At 34.6% G+C, this 16,955-nt stretch overlaps 3 protein-coding genes across 3 annotated transcripts in view; all 3 read right to left on the bottom strand.

Annotated features, from left to right (window-relative positions):
• Positions 1 to 1,721: 1,721 nt before the first annotated feature.
• Positions 1,722 to 3,110, bottom strand: LOC107480374 (uncharacterized). Its single transcript, XM_016100502.3, has 2 exons — positions 2,732 to 3,110; positions 1,722 to 2,319 (listed from the first exon to the last, which is right to left on the bottom strand). Exons 1-2 carry the CDS (start codon positions 2,983 to 2,985, stop codon positions 2,118 to 2,120), a joined length of 456 nt encoding a protein of 151 aa, XP_015955988.1. The 5' UTR covers positions 2,986 to 3,110; the 3' UTR covers positions 1,722 to 2,117.
• Positions 3,111 to 4,001: 891 nt separating this feature from the next.
• Positions 4,002 to 6,974, bottom strand: LOC107480373 (small GTPase LIP1). The gene is made up of 7 exons (XM_016100501.3): positions 6,426 to 6,974; positions 5,770 to 5,861; positions 5,532 to 5,673; positions 5,082 to 5,386; positions 4,653 to 4,706; positions 4,377 to 4,561; positions 4,002 to 4,288 (listed from the first exon to the last, which is right to left on the bottom strand). Exons 1-7 carry the CDS (start codon positions 6,508 to 6,510, stop codon positions 4,093 to 4,095), a joined length of 1,059 nt encoding a protein of 352 aa, XP_015955987.1. The 5' UTR covers positions 6,511 to 6,974; the 3' UTR covers positions 4,002 to 4,092.
• Positions 6,975 to 16,125: 9,151 nt separating this feature from the next.
• LOC107480370 (probable WRKY transcription factor 50) overlaps positions 16,126 to 16,955 on the bottom strand; it is a 2,176-nt gene continuing 1,346 nt past the window's right edge. The window contains exon 3 of the mRNA XM_016100499.3: positions 16,126 to 16,410. Within this exon, the coding sequence (XP_015955985.1) occupies positions 16,281 to 16,410 (130 nt within the window). The 3' untranslated portion in view covers positions 16,126 to 16,280. The remainder of the gene's footprint in view (positions 16,411 to 16,955) is intronic.

Below are 16,955 nucleotides of genomic sequence, written 5' to 3'. Positions count from 1 at the left end.
ACATATTGTACCAATATTCCATTGGCTCCTCGTACTTTTCTTAAAAAATTTTATTTATCTCTATTAAATTATTAAATTTGATTTCATAATAATTTTTTATTCAATTTTTGATACTTGATAGTTAATTTGAGAACTTTATATTAAATATACATTATAATAATCAAATTTAAATGAGATTGGTGTTTTCTTAGAAATCGACTCAAAAAAATATTATTTATTCATTAGTGTTTCTCTTTTTGAAATTAGTTTTAGTTTTTTCATAACTACACTAATTGAATAAACCTTTTTTACTATAAATATCACTAAGATCAGAGTTTGGCTTAGTTTGATAAAACTTTTACTTTTCAAAAGTAACTTATAAAAGCTAATTTTTAAAAGATGGTTTTTTAAAAATTGTAGCATTTATGTTTGGTAAATCAAATTAAAAATAGCTTTCAATAAATATAAGCAACAACAATTGTGTTTGGTAAAATACGTTTTAAAATTTAAAAATATTATAATAGATGTAAATGTAAGCGTTAAATACTTAAATTTAAAAATTAGTTAATATATGAGGTTATATTAGACTTTTAAATTTTGAAAAATACAAACGAACTTTGAAAAGCTACCTTAGGTGCTTTCAAACACATGGTCTTTTTTATTTACCAAATACAAAATGAGGAGTTTGAGTTTTTAAAAAACACAATCACCTTTTCAAAAAGTTTTATCAAACCAAGCCTTACCTGTATGAGAAGTAAATTTTTAAATTATTGTTTAATGACATATATATATATATATATATAAAAGAGACAATTTTGATTATATTATCAAGAAAAAGATTATTCTTTTTAAAATATAAAATATAAAAAAATAAAATTTAATATTAAATATTATTATTTTATTTATTATATATAAATGATTATTTTTTATGTAAATATAATATTTTTATTATAAAAATTATCATATTTATATATTTTTGCCTCTACTATTAAAATTTTATGGATCGTGACTGAATTCGTATGTTAGGTAAGATGGTCCTGCACCCCTTGTAGGTGGGGAAAGATAACAGAAATAGCTTTGCAGTTTTCATGGTTAGTAATAGTTGATCCACATTTACCAGAAGACCCAAATATAATTCAATTAGATACTTGGCCCCATGCCCCTGCTATATCAATTTTTCTCTGACTTGAGAAATTTTATAGATGTGAAAATAAGATGAGGACATGGAATTGAAGAATGTGACGCAAACCCATGAGCATAAGCCAGTGAGCGTACACCACAAATCCCATATTATCCCCAAAATCCTTATCTTTATTCTGATTTTATTCAATCATTATATTATACATTAAATAATTTATGGGCAAAATAGATTCCACTGGCAAAATGATTGTTAATATGATAAAAGGAAAATATTGGAGGTTAAATTTGTTAAAAAAAATAAAAATAAAAATAAAATAAAAAATCAACTATAACATAAATCAACTCAAATCAATCTTTTGTATTTCTAATTTTAAAATTCAAGAATTAGGTTAGTGAAGAGTTATTTTTTTTATAACAGATTTTCTATTTTTTAACTAATTGATTCTAATTAGTTAGAATCCTAGTTAGTTTCTAGCGGAACCCGAAAAAATAAATATAAAATTGGCTAAATTCAATTACAAAGTGTTGTAACGAAAAAATATTGGTCATTTAATATCTCTTTTGATAGAAAAATATTATTTTTATATTAAGTCCCTATTGTTATAATCTCATCTCTGATATGTATTTATGTGGAAATTCACCGAAGCTACTCAACAGCAGTTTGGATCATTTGCAGGGTAACAGCCTAGTTTGGAAGCAAAAACTTTCATGAAAAGACGCTCTTAATAATGCCACCAATTTTTTGATACTGCACATGAGATGTAATGATTGTTTATGTTTTGTCATAAAAAACAAGTGATATAATATTTGTTGGAGATAAGGTTGAATGTTCTTTTCTATTCTTCAATATCTGAATATCTATGCACCTTACTCTTTCCAAACATTTAGCCTAATTACCTAGTTGGAGCAATAATGTAAGAAAGCAAAGAAAATGAAAGTTACTTTCACATAGCTTCCTATCACCTTCACAAACCAGTATATACTTGTGAGATTTTGCATCAGAGTTCCGCTTGAGATTCTTTCTCAGAGTCAGTTTGTGTAACCTTTACTGTTGTCTTATGAATAGCTTCTCCGACCACTTTTGCTGCTGATCTTGCACTTTCCTTAACAGTTTCTTTGCTTGTGTCAAAACTCTTCTCAGCCGCATCCATCATTGTTCCTTTGACACTATCAGCTCCTCTATCAGCCCCACCCCTAAAGCTGACCACCAAAACATGTATACATACCATTGATTTTATATGGAAACATACTATTTACTTAGATGATCACAAATCTGATATCTCACAATCACAAGAATAATGGTAAACTTTATAAATGGTAGAGTTCATTTTTTCTGTGTGTAAACAGAGATATTCTTACATAAATACAAATTTAATAATTCATTTTGAAGTGCATTTACAATAAAAATGGATCCCCATCTAACTTTAGTTTAATATACATTTATTATTTATAGACCCCACCAAGTATTGTATGTGTGCCTAAGAATAAAGCACCAAATTTGTGTTTACAGGAAAATTGTGTTAATCTGATATGTTAAATTTGTGGTCACACAAAAATTTCTGTGCGTATAAAGATATAATAATCTAAAGGGTGTCTAAAGAACCGAGCTTACTCAAGATCTGGTGGGGAAAACTGCATCTGCAAGTCATGTATGACGGTTTTGATTTTCTCCCATGAACTTTCTTGGGATTTTCTAAATAAAGAAATGGTGTCCATTACTATCCTGGAGAGAAGTGGTTTTTCAGGGTAGTTGTTTTGATTAATATGTTGGCTACCTTCATCAGGGGCTATAGGCTGAAAGTGAAGAATGAATGGGACACAGAACAGAAGAAAGAATAAAAGGGAGGTTCCGTTGAATCTATCCATCTCAATATGTAATGAAATCTTCAAGGTTTGAGAGAGGGAGGGAGGAATGACAATGTATGTGGCTGGTTTGCGGTTTCTGCATTTTGAACCCGTTCAAGCTACGTGGCCTTCGCATCTTGCATGTAGTGATTCGTTGGTTCTTGAATACTTCAAACATAATTATCTTTTGGCATCCATGTATTATAAATAAAATAATAAGTCACTCAATGCATTGAATATTTATCATTTTTTTATGAATTTAATCATTTTTGGCAGTATAAAATTACATTAGCAATGCAGTGAAATTAATCTCTTTGCAAATTAAGAAATTAGATATTCTCAATTTTTTTCTCATTTAAAGAGATAAAGTGTAATCTCTCATCATACATTTTATAAATAGGACTAAGAAAAAATATGAAGAGAAAATATTAAAAAGTTAAAAAGATCACACTTTACACTCTCAATTGAAAAAGAATTGAGAGGATTTAATCCTATCTTTATATCGTTCTTAACATTATGTTAAAATTCTATATATCTAAATAACATTTACCTATCCACAAGAACCCCTCCAAAGTTTTGGTGGGTGGTGTAGATCAATAACCTCACCCTAACAATTTTGTGGAAATTAAACTTCTACTGACAATTAAAAATGGCTTTCGTGTTTACATGCACTCTTCATGAAGAACATCTCCATTACTTATTTATATTCGTCAGGTATGAAAACTGCTTGAACGGATTTTAAAAGTTTCACAAAGTTGATCATGTTCATAAATCAAACCCAAATTACTCAGATTTCTTTAGCATGCGATTAAGCATCAATAAACTAAAGTTCTTTCAAAGGCCAACTTAAAACTTGGGAAACAAAAGATCCACTCATTCGCAAAAAAGGTACGGAGTATTGTTGTCGTTTCCAACNNTAGACCATTTATCATATAATTCTTCCCAAACTTTGATCAAGTAGCTCCTCCTTCCCACTGAGGAAAGGCCTCTAAAAATAATGAATGAATCAATAGAAAAGTTACAAGAGGAACAAAGAATTTAAAGAAACATACAAACTTCATTCAATGCAAGAATACACATCACTGTATTATCAAGGACAGAAGGACTGATAACCAAATATAGATATCTTCAGACATTAATATCGGAGCGCTTTGTCCTCATTGCAGCATTGATTTCGGAGGAGCCAGACAAAGAAAATCTAGGGAAACTATAGTTTTCAGTGACGGAAACTGGCTGTTGAGGATAAAGAGTAGGCGGTGGAGTTAGGTTCCTTTGAGCCGGAAGGGGGGGAAGCGTGTCATACTTGTAAGGATCACTGCTTACGCTGCAGTCAACAATAAAATCTGTGAGGCCCAGGGATTAAACAAGCTTGAAAAGAGAAAAAATAATGATTTACAAGGAAAAAGAAAAACCTTGTACTATAGGACTGATCATCTTCTATAAAGTTATCATCTATTCGCTGAGGAAGTCTCTGAGCAGAAGGAATGGACCATTGATCATCATCATCATCTATACGCTGAGTGGCTCTTGGAGCAGAAGGAATGGACCAAGGTCTTGGTGCAGGCATTTCATCTGAGAAATATCTTCTCCTGATCAGCTAAAAGAAGTGGTAGTGCCAGAAAACTTAGATGACATCCAATCATGAAGGAAATAAACTAAAAGGAAACAAGATCAATAGCCATACTAACCATGAGGAAAAATTTCATCACAGCCTCTTTGTCATACCTTGCTTCTTTAGCAGCCTGCAGACATCTGGCATTAAAACCACAACTACAAGAAGAAAAATTAATTGTACAACAACTATTCAACAGAATCAAAAACCAAACATATCTTTGCACCAAATTTTATTGAATATAATTTGAGATTTCAACATTTTAATCCAGATGTTACAGCATCTCCAGTTCAAAAGTTTCTAGAGCTCAATAGAGTGGCAAGTAATTTAGAGGGACTAGTGGTTGAAACTCCAGGTTATTAGCATTAATATCAGATAAAATGTACCTGAATGTGATGGTCTATTTTAAATGGAGGAACTTAGAATCTCGAGCATAGAAAGTTAAAAAGCAACAAGTGAATCCTTCATTAAAATCGATACAGAAACTTGAAGTTGAGACACTTACAGCAATAAGGCCACCACCACCAGGAAAGGTCTCAGTCAGCGGAAGCTCCTCACTGGATGGAAGCAAACCCTGCTTCTCAACCCACTGGCGTGCAACATCAACAAGATTCCCGCTGCTTACTCTTTTACCCTCTTTTGCAGCAATATCAGCTTTGTTGCCAATAACAATATATGGAACGGGAAGGCCACCAGGGCCACCTGATCCCAAAGGAGCTGAAAATGTCCCAGTTGCCGCAATCTCAGCTGCCCACTTCTGCAAGCTAGTCTTTGTTCTTCTTTGTGAAAGATCATGGACAAAAACTACACCTGGGTATGGAAAGCAATTGGTTGGTTTTACAAGGCCAAAAGGCAAGATACTCCTCTTTGTAGAGTTCACCATACACAAATACTACTTAAAAATGTAAGCATATACATTTTTGATAACTAAAACAGTAGGAGCTTTGTTACCAACCATTTATCTGAGAATAAAACAGAGATCGGCAATCTTTGTACCGTTCATGCCCTGAGACATCCCATAGTTCAATGAAGAAATCTCTCTCAGAATCACCTTTAAGGCTACTTGAAGAGCTGCCAGCATTACCATAAGTAGTGTGCTGAAAAGCGGGGAAAATAACAGTCATTTGTATTTGGTAGAGACACCGATAAACAGAAACAAAAACATATTTTCTTGTTTAAGTATTACTAACTACCTTCACAGAAACTGTACAACCTATTGACGGTGCAGGGCGAGCAACAGGAATACCTTTAACAATCAGGTGAACTAGAGAAGTCTTTCCAACACCTGCAATGAATCAGAAACAATAATAAAGAAGGGAGCCATAAGAAGGAAATCACTTGGTTCCGAAGGTCAAACAGATAGGTCCTCAAAGCAAGCCTAAATAAATTGTCTTACTGCTTGGAGTCTTGTGTTGACCAAAAAAAAAAGAAAAAATTCCTAACATAAGGCTACAGCAATTCCCACCATCTTCTCAAACAGAATAAGATATTGATCCATTTAAAATACATGGAATACATCGTTAACTGTAAAATTGATTTCATTCATCGTGATTAGTTTTCTTAGTCTCCTACTCCCCTGATCTAAGGTTTTTCAGCAGAGCTATCACAAAGTTACGATGGATCTTTCATAGTACAAGCTCCTACCCTTAATCAGCATGACTTTTTGTTTCTCTCTCTCTCTCTTTTTTTTTTTTTTTCAAAATCCACAGTACAAAACAACGTGAAAATTTCCCACCAAAACGAATGATTAGGGGAAAAAAAATTAAATTCGGAAAAGTTAACACTAAGCTACTAATAAGTGAACGCAGCAAAAGGGTATTCTATAAGAATTTAAGAATCATTCATGCACCTGAGTCACCAACAACTAGCACTCTGACCTGTCCACAGAGCACCCCACTATTCTGCTCCGTGTTCTCACGTTCCCTCCAAAACATGGTTCCCTCCAAGACCCTCTCTAGGAATCACTATCGCAATACCAAGTGCCAAAACCCCAAATGCTCTTTCTCAAGTTCCGTCAAAAGGGTTCAATCTCCCCGTAAAGCACCGATTTTTCAAAATAGGGATCCCAAATCCCGTTCCAGAATCCATGTTATGTGAGAATCACACCGAGATCCCAAACCCCATTGTTACGCATCTCTGAAAGAAAGCACCACAAATCCAAATGCGCCACCAAGAAAATCAATTACTTCGCCAATCGGATCTAATGAAAGAAGCTTCTGAAAAGGTACGGGAAAGTTCCAGAGTAAAACAATGGTCCAAGATTAGGGTTCAGGTAAAAATTGATGGAATATGCAACTTGTTCAAATTGGGAAAGAAGAAAAGAAAAAGAAAATGAAGAAAGAGCAAGGTAGTTTGTATGAGGAAGTTTGAGAATGAAAGAATCATGGAGGATGACGGTGCCACAAACTTGAAAAGGAAGATGAGATGCCATCTCGATACCAATTCGTGAAAACCACGCCACCGATAGCGCGTGAGTGCGTCAAATCTTAATAATTTCACTTTCAATTTTTAAATATAATTATATTTTATTAACGACATATTTTATATTAATAATAGAATTTAATTAAAAAATCTCAACAAAACAATAGAATGAGTGGATTGCATGACTTTGGTCATTAATGATTGATGATATAATTTTAAAATTTTTTATTTAAATTAAATAATATAAAAAATTACGAAAATACATAAAATATAAATTAATTATCTAAATGTATAACGTATTATATTTTGAATACCGAGAGATAAATTAAAAAATAAGCAGATCTTGAGTACTGAGCATCCGTTTTGTGACACAACGACAACTAACGTATTTAGGATGCACCTGGGATATGTGTTAAACAAAGAAATGGATATTGAGCATCCAAGATACGTGTAAACGCTGAACAGTGTCTCGATATCTGAGATACATATAAATTCCTAATGCGAGTTTTCGAGATATATGTATTATGGTTTAGGTGTTTCTGCACCTTAGATATCTTGAAGAAAAATTCTATATATATCCTACTATCCTCAACCATACACTCACAATTCACAATTCAATCTTATATTTCTCTTTTGTGTTTACCTTTCAACTTTGTTCTCAGGGAGAATAATGAGTTCTTTTTTGTGGTAGTTTATCCCAACGGGATAGTAAGAAACAATGATAAAGGAGTGATTTTTTAGTCTAATTCAACTGTGATGTTGTGCACTAACCGTGTTAATATCCTACATGCACTAAAGACGGTCATACTGACCAACATGGGGGAATAGGTAACAACGAAGTTAGGCGGGTTGCATATAGATTTCTGCACGTGCTTCTGAGCGATGGATTCACCAATAGGTTATTCTGGATTGAAGGGGATCAACATGTGAAGGTAATGTTCGACATACATGCAAGGTTAATGCCACAACATGTGATGGAGTGATATGCTATGGTTTGTGACGTGGTTGTTGGTGGTAGGCCGTCGTGTTCGAGTCCTCAAGTAGTCCCGTTGGATGCAAGACTGATCTATTTCTCCCAGCCTCATGATAGTGCCAAAGAAGACGACAACGAAAGCGATTCAAATTATATTGTCAGGTCCGGGTCATCCAACGAGACTTCTTCCTCTGATGAGTATGTGCCGGAGACTCCCACTAGCGGTGGTGCTCGATTTCTCCTGCCTCCCCCTTTGCCCATTCTTCAATTATCAAAAATTTCAAGTCATTATCAAACTTTGAATTTAGATGCAATGCAGTTAGATTATCCTTTCAATGCCGGCCAAAGAGAGGATTACAACACTGATGGTGGGTTAGAATTTCGGGTTGGCCATAGGTTCAAGAACCGTGATGCTGTTCTAATGGTGGCGAGAACTATAGTATTCGAAAGAATGCGGAGTACAGAGTTTTGGAGTCAGATAAGTTTAAATACCATTATCATTGCAAGTAATTCACCAACAGTTGTCTATAGAGTCTTCGTGTGGCACTCCGTTATAACTTGAACTACTGGTATGTTTTATTTGATAGTTTTGATGAAACTAAAGCTTATTATATTAATTATGTCTTGTACTGAATGTTGACATACACGATTAATTTTGTAGGGAGGTGCGTAGGTTCGGTAGAGCACACATCTGTTTGGCACCAACCATGTTTTAGAACCATGCTCAGTTGGATAGTAGTTTGATTTGTAAGGTCCTACGTATAATAAAGACTGATATATCTGTGTCTATCCTGGTGTTGCAAAGTACGATACATCAGAGTTACCATTTCAAGCTATCATATCGAAAGGTGTGGATGGCAAAGCAAAAAGTAATTGCTCAGATTTATAGTGACTGGGAAGAGTCGTACAATAAGATACCTGACCTCTTACAAGCTTTGCAAGAATGCCTTTCAGGTATGATTCACGATTGCGTTGCTGTTTCGTATTATCACAGGGACATGGTTGACAGAGATTGGAGCTAGCTTGTTAAGGTATTTTAGACATTCCCTCCTTACGTCGAGGCGTTTAAGCACTGCAAGGAAAGTACGGTGGCATGCTATTAATTAATTGTTGTGGCTCAAGATGGTAATAACAATATTCTGCCAATAGCTTTTGCATTAGTCAAGTCTAAAACAACCGAGTCATGGTCGTTTTTCTTATCAAATTTAAGGCATCATGTTACTCCACAGCCGGGACTTCTTCTCATATCTGATAAATCACAGACCATTCGTGCTACCCTAAATGTGAAAGATTACTATGTATTCATAACACGCAACAGAAGAAAAGAAAGTAATCCTAAATATCTATTTTGTTCTTAAATTTTATTCTAATAAGATAGATTAGATTCAAATACCTATGTACGCTAGTAAAATTCACTTTCTCCTTCCATGGTTCGAAGGCGCTATGAGTATCAACACTGAAACTAACCTTTGCTGTCAACTTTTTGACCAATAGATATCTTATCTAAATTAAGAAACCTCTTTGCAACTCTTTGTACACCATATAATTATTCTCTAAGAATTAGACTTACATACATTTATGTGCGTAGACGTGAAGGAATAAAACTCTTGTGCTGGTTAATTTTTTCCTCTACTCTTGACATACATATATATAGTATAAGATTTATTTTATTGATTTTGTTCGTTACCTGAGGACCTCGGGTTCTCGACGGGTCGGGTGGTTGAGAGAAGGGGAACGGGCGAGACCCTGAGCTGATGTGGAGTGGAGACAGATACGTGCTGATGACGTCGGAGGTGGTGTGGAGCGTAGGGGTGGCCACCTGCAAGGACACTCCAACGAGCAAGTTAGTGTCCGTACAAGTTGGTAGCCAAATTAGGTAAGATGATGTGTACCTTGGGGGGAGTGCTGACCTCTCCCCTTATATACTGTGCTGGGTGGGCCTAGAGGTGACCTGACCCGCTGGCCAAAATGCTTGAGCTGTCCTTGTGCACGTGGGGAAGAGCTGGTCGCCCTAGACATCGGGTCGGGGATTTGGATCCTGCTCTGGTGAATCCGACCCGACCGGCACGCTAGGCGTGAGGTTTGGGTCGTGTTGGTGGTGCGGCCGTACGTCGGCCGGGTCGGGTGTTCGAGAGCCGACCCGTTGGGTTTCCTTCGTGTGGGAAAGTTTGGGCCTGGGTCAGAGGTGGTGCCCCGATCTGGCGACTAGTCAGACTGGGTTTGTAGCGGTCCTGTAACACATTTCAAATTTGAATCTTTCAAATTTATGAATCATGTCATAACTCAATTTAAAACAGAATCAATTAATATCTCATCCAAACTTAGAATTTAAATTTAGAAATAAAATAACTAATTATTCTCAATTCTCATTTAATCATATTATTATTATATTCTTGGTGCTAGCAAAGAATATAATAATATTTCATTTAAATTAATATAATTATTTATTTGATCAAATTAAAATAATAATTAAATAATTCTTTAGTAAAGATTAGAATACTCGTTAGTGTGTGACTCCATAGGTTCAACACTAAGCAAGTAGTAAATTAGTTATACTAAATTTACTAATCAAGGTTAGTATCTAGCAACACTCCTTAACAAACCAATAGTATGAAGTAATATATTTTTACTAAGAACCCGAGAAAAATAAAGTATAATTCATTCATCTTTCCAGCTCTTGGTTAACTCCTAAAGTATGGTTTAATTGTTAAAACTCCAACTTGTTACCATTATTATAATAAACCGTGAATGACCTAAGAAACTCATTTCTTCATTTATTTAATTTCCTTGGTCAATGTTTTATTTATCTCAGTCATTATTTACGGAACAATTTATAGACTCTCTAATTGAGCAAGATAAGGTTGCGTTTATGAAAAGCTCAGTTTCATAATATTATCCCTTTGTGCGAGCTTTTGATTGTTTGATAGAATACTTGGAGTATTACCCGTCTTTGGGGTTATTCTTTTCTTTATTTCAGGCAAAGGGTGTGTGAAAAGGGGCTTGGGTAAACTTGAGCAGTTACCCAGGCGTAGCATTTTTAGCCTGTATAAGTCTTCATTTAAGGACTTTAAAGAGATGTTTGTGAAAGTGTAAGTTAGTGAGGAGTTTTATCCTTTCTTCTTGGACTCGTTGATGAATGAAAGATTCTCTATTTTCTGGTCTCCAAAACCAAAACAGATTTTGGATTGTGAAAATAGGGTGAAGAGTGAAGAGTATTTTTTAGAATTTTTGGTATCTGTGATGTCATCATCAGAGTTGTTGTCAATTTCTAGTTTGTTGAAGCTCGAAGGAGATAGAAAGCCAATAGAGGAGTATTTAGGTAATCTAGGTTTGTATATTTGATGTTGTGATCTAGGAGTGGTTATAATATTTTTAATTTATTGTATTTGTGATTCTTCTTTCATGTGAGAAAGCTCCGATGTTGACCACTGCCAACCTGAAGGCCTTTGTTAACAAAGCTAAGAAAAAAGAGAAGGAAGGATATTTTGTTAATGTGACAAAAGACAGTGAGGTTGACGGTGCCCATTCCGTGGCCTATCAAGAGGAAAATCTAAAGAGAAAAAAGAGTGATGCGTCGTCCAGAGTTGTCGATTTGACCGAGCTGAAGGAGAATAGTGGGGTGTTCACGGCTGAGGAGGTCAACGCTGCTCATCAGAGTCAGCTGGTTCTTCATGGGTACAAGGAGGGTCCCATGAATTCTTTGTGGACCACAAGCTATCCTTTCATAGCCACTGCTGATGAGTTTGCTCAGATTGATGCTGTTGTGAAAATTGTTTACGAGGCTGGTAAGATTGGTGTGGCTTGATATTTGCAGGTGAGTTGTATTTGTGTTTTTACGTTTTTGATTCCTTGCTCTATTTGCATTTGTAAATCCAGATCTGATTTTGTTTATATTAAGGTTATTGGGGTTTCGGTTGATGTCGATTGATTGTACATCTAAATTGGACGCTATTTTGGAGGGTGATAATAGTACTGCTATAAAGAAGTTGAAGGAGTCTGTGAAGGAAAAAGACAAGAAGATAAACAAACTGAGAATGGAAGTGAAGGGTTTGAAAGAAAACTTAAAGAATATGGAGAATGAGTTGAAAAGGGTCAGAAATGAGTTGGAACTGAATGTGGCTGAGGGTGATAAGATGAAGGCGATGATTACTGAGCTGGAGAATGAAGTATTGAGTGCTTTTATACATTGTTTTGATTGAGATATAGCATAGGTTGGAATGATTGCACTCGAGTGGATGTGACAAGATTTGATGTTACGAAGATTGTATCTAATGGTCAATTATTGGATGATGATGTGTTGGTCTAGAACCAAGATGAAAGCTATTTTGATGATATCAGTTTGTTTCTCCAAACTATATTGCTTTTGCTTTTATGATTAATGGTCATGTCCGTATAAGGACTTTTATTTTAGGATATCTCATGTTCGTATATATTGTTTGTACGGTTATCTCCAATCTTGTACCTATGAAACACACAAAACAACTTTGTTGTTGAAGCTGGGCTCAGCAAGGGTGATGAATCTACATTTAATGATAAATTTTTGTTTGATTTCAGTGGATTTCAAATCATATAAACCCACATTTATTCACCTAAATAATATGCTTTAGTGTTTTCTCTCTAAATTGTGTCTAATTGTGAAAACATGCTATTTTGTGCTTAATTTAATCAATTTTATTCCACTTTCATGCCATTCGATGCCTTGATAATTTTGATGAGTGATTTCAGGTGTAAGAGATTGGAATGACTTAATAAGAGTGGAAGAGAAGCATGCAATTGAGAGAAAAGATGAAGAAAACAAAGGAGAATCACATAGCCATGTGTGTGTACACACAACTCTATGTGTGTACGCACAAGATAGAGATCAGCAAGTGTGCGTATGCACAACTCCTGTGCGTATGCAGCGTACGCTGCACGTGACTTCATTAAAAAGTCACGTGGATCGCAATTTGGGGGGCTTTTTGGCCCATTTTTGAAGACTTTGATCCTTATAAGGAGGGGCAAGCAACCACATACAAGGGCATACAACACCATACATTACACAACACACTTAGGAGTAGTTTTAGGTTAGATTTTCTCTCAACTTTCTTAGGGTTTTCAATTAGGGTTTTGTAGAATTTTATAGTTTCAAGTTTTGATCTTGGATTCTATCTATTTTCATTGTAAGTATTTCTTAATTTTCTCTTTTATTACACTACTTGTTCTACACTTTCTTATATTTCAATTTCCTTTATCAATACATATATAGTTTTGCAATTTTGGATTTTTAGTTGATGAATTTGATGATCCTTGATTATTATATGTTTGTTTGAGTTGCCTTTGTTGATTTAGATCATTGGTTGTTCATAGTTTCAAGTAATTTTACAATTTTGCCATGTTTTATGCCCACTATGTGTTTGATGAAATGCCAATTTTGAATATGGGGTAAATTTTCACCCCTTGACTTGGGAAAAATGAGTATATGGAATACTAGAGTTGTAATATCCGACATTTAGTGATAATTCTTGGGTTGTTAGTTGTTATTGTTTCCACTAACACTAGCTTCTTACTAAGGTAATTAGTAAGTTAACTAGGATTTGTGGATTAATAACAATTATGCTCACTTGACTTACTCTTCGATGTTAAGAGTTGACTAAGTGAGATTAATCCATCATAATTATCATAGTTGTGGTTATGGCAATGAAGGAATTCCATAACTCATCCCAATTCAAGACTTCCATTTATGTTTTGAACCGCATTTTCATCATTTTAAAGCTTTACTTGTCCATATTACATATATAGTTCTTTAAATTTTTTATTAGTTTATTAATTACAATTTTGGATTGTTCTTTAATTCCTTTAATCGTTTGCTTTCATCATTAAAAACCTCCTTTTGCATCTCACAACCAAAAATTGTGTGCTTACTGTCACTAGTTCTTAGGAAAAATGACCCGATGTTTAATTACTCTCGATTATTTGTATTAGAAATTTAAACTTTGATCGGGAGGATTACTTGTCGGTTTGGACTATGCTACCGACAAAGAAATTGTTTTGCTAAATTTCTAAACTGTCGTAATTCTCACTCATCAAAGGGTGAGTTGACAAAAAATAGATTCATTCATATATTTCTTGGTTGTTGCTAATTTTGATAATGCATCTGCTTGGGTGTTATGTTCCCGAGTTATATGTGTTATTTGAAATGAAATGAACTGAGAGATGAGGTCTTTTACCATTGTAAAGTAGTTTTCAAGTAATTAGTCTCGGACTTGAAAATGACTTGTTACTTGTTAGACGGCCAATAATGAGTCATAATATACCTGTATATGTATGATGTTTAAAGATTGAGCCGGTCTGAGCCCGGCGAGTAATGCTTTGTACTCCGCCTGGTTATTACTTGTGGGGAAAGAAAACTGGATTGATGGTTCGGTATGCAAGTCATGTTGGTTGGTGAGCAGTATCCCTGCTTCTGATCCCTCTGAGTTGGTGGCCCCATTAACACATAGGTGCCAGACACCGTCTTGTGTTGTTGGTGTTGCTAGTTCGACTATAAAGTTGACTTAAAAATTGTGCTTTTATGGCGGTCCGAGGTTTGTAAGTAATGTCAAACTCAAACTGCTAGATGGACCATTTTACCAACTGTTCGGATACCTTGGGTCTTGTTAGGATTTACCTTTTAATAACGATGGTGTTACTGTGAAAATAATGTCTCAACCTTTTTACTGTGATGACTAGCGCGTATGCTAGTTTTTCCATGGGCAAATATCTTAGCTCAGCATTTTGTAATGATTTGCTGACAAAGTATACCGGTTCTTGTTTATCCTGTATTTTTGTTACCAAAACAAAACTAACGGCATTACTAGAAACTGATAAATAAACTAATAAAGATGTACTTGGGGTTGGCTTTTGTAAAATCGGAGGTGAGGATAACGTTGTTTCTAGATTTTGAAAGGTCGTTTCCCAATCCAAGCTCCAGTTGAAACTGCGTTATTTTCGCAGTATATTGAAAAAGTGGTGAGAATGACTAGAAATAGCAGGTGAAAACCTGGATAGTGCAACCAATCTGTTGTTGAGTTGTTGCACCTCTTTTATTGTTTGTGGGCTTCGTATGTTTATTATAGCCTGACATTTTTCGAGATTCGCTTTGATGCCTTAGTAGGTGAACATAAAATCCAAAATTTTTTCTCCTTTCACGTCAAATGCATATTTTTCAGGATTCAGTCTCATCTTGTGCTGTCGTAGCTGATCAAAGATTTCTTTAATGTCGACTTTGTGGCTTTCACAGTGCTTTGTCTTTTCCACCATATCGTTAACGTAAACTTTAACATTCCTTCCAATTTATTTAGCAAATATTTTTTAGTATATTTAAATACTTTCTTCAGTCATGTCTAAATGTGCTTGAAATAGACCAAAGTTTCTCTGAACATTATATAATTATATTCCAGTATTTCACACAACATTATTGTACTTAAAAAAAACATTATTTTCACATTAAAATTTATTTTTTGAAATTTTCGACTATATTTTTAAGGGAGATATTAAACTAACTCACCCAAAAAAAAAAACTGTACTCACAAGGGGATAAACAGTAAACCCTCAACCCCCAAAAAAGATTAAAAAAGTGGCTAATTTTTTTTTATATGAGACTAAGTTTGGTGTAATGCTGGGTTATGGAATTTGGGGGAGTTTTACATCGTTGTGACGGCGTTCAAGTGAAGGGAAGAAATCGGACGGTCCGATTTATTGCAGTTGAAAGGGAACACAAATCGGACCATCCGATTTGTGGTTTATGGAAGGTAGTGCATGGAAATCGGACTCACCGATTTCATGCTTTACATTCAAATTTTTTTAGGTCCAAAGAAATCGGACCAAGCGATTTCTTTACAAGTCATAAAATCGGACCAGCAATTTCCAAACCATCACACTTGCGTAAAGTACCATGTACTCTCATACTCATGTGATACTCCATCTTCTTTCCAATATGAAAAATAAAAGTGTACAAAAAGTCATGTAAAACTCTCTCTCCCTCTCTCTCTCCCCAACATATGATGACATCACAAAACTAGTAATAATAATACAATTAAGTTGACTAAACAAGGTCCTTGGATCTTGTTGACCTTCTCTTGTTAGGAGCTAGGAACGTGCGCAGGCTTTGAAGTAGGGAGAGTTGCTGACATGGTAATTCACAAAATAGCCATATATGAAAGCGAAGAGGAGAGAAGACACATTAAGTAACATAGGAGAAGTGACACTAAGATGAGACACAAGCCTGATCAAAGTGCCAAATTCCTAATTAATTAAGGATCAGAAATTGAAAAACCAATTAAGGTTTAGAACTTAGTAGGTAAAAGGGCTTGCATGATTGTGTATCCCTTCATAGGTTGTTATAACATAGCTTGAGTCGTCTCTGTCCCTTTCCACCCTCTTCTTCACACCGCATCCTTCACTCGAACACTTGTAATAGTTCCTGTATGTGTCATCATCGTCAATCAATAATTCTACAAATTAAATTGATGGGACAAAATAGGCAATTAGGACAAGACATAACAAGATTTTAGTATTTTGCTTCACATTGCTTTATTACCTAGAAGACCCCATTTAATCAGTATCTTATTTTACCTCCTCCAATCATATAGTAAAAGACCTCAACTCTTTTTTTTTCGTGTATTTTTAAATAAATAAAAATTTTATAAAAAATGTGAAGACAACATTAGTCAAATAATACAATTATGATAAGTGCACGATCAGCCGCCATAAGATTCATCAAAGCATTTAGAATTTTAGATACCGGGGCACTACATGTCTACATATCCCACTGTAGGCCTAGCTATATATAGTCCACTTAACAAGTTGACCATTGTTCTTTTTTTCAGAAAAGGATAAAACAGATAATAAAAATTAGGGTGAAAAAAAAAACTTTTACGTTAACAAATGCTGATAAAGTTATTATAAATAAATTATTAATAAAGAAAATAAAAAATTAATTTTATTTTTTTATTCAACAATTATTGT

Source organism: Arachis duranensis, chromosome 3 (genome assembly GCF_000817695.3).
Source record: "Arachis duranensis cultivar V14167 chromosome 3, aradu.V14167.gnm2.J7QH, whole genome shotgun sequence".
NCBI classification, from domain to species: Eukaryota; Viridiplantae; Streptophyta; class Magnoliopsida; order Fabales; family Fabaceae; genus Arachis; species Arachis duranensis.
The sequence above is the reverse complement of the archived record's forward strand: the minus strand, read 5'-3'. Positions and strand labels throughout refer to the sequence as shown.

Excerpts from the sequence above, each read along its gene's own strand:
- LOC107480374 (XM_016100502.3), bottom strand. The coding sequence starts at position 2,985 with ATGGATAGATTCAACGGAACCTCCCTTTTATTCTTTCTTCTGTTCTGT. Across the intron at positions 2,320-2,731 it reads TTTTCCCCACCAGATCTTGA|CTTTAGGGGTGGGGCTGATA; the intron begins GTAAGCTCGGTT and ends TTTGGTGGTCAG.
- LOC107480373 (XM_016100501.3), bottom strand. The coding sequence starts at position 6,510 with ATGTTTTGGAGGGAACGTGAGAACACGGAGCAGAATAGTGGGGTGCTC. Across the intron at positions 5,862-6,425 it reads GCTAGTTGTTGGTGACTCAG|GTGTTGGAAAGACTTCTCTA; the intron begins GTGCATGAATGA and ends GATTCATTGCAG. Across the intron at positions 5,674-5,769 it reads GTTGTACAGTTTCTGTGAAG|CACACTACTTATGGTAATGC; the intron begins GTAGTTAGTAAT and ends CCCGCTTTTCAG.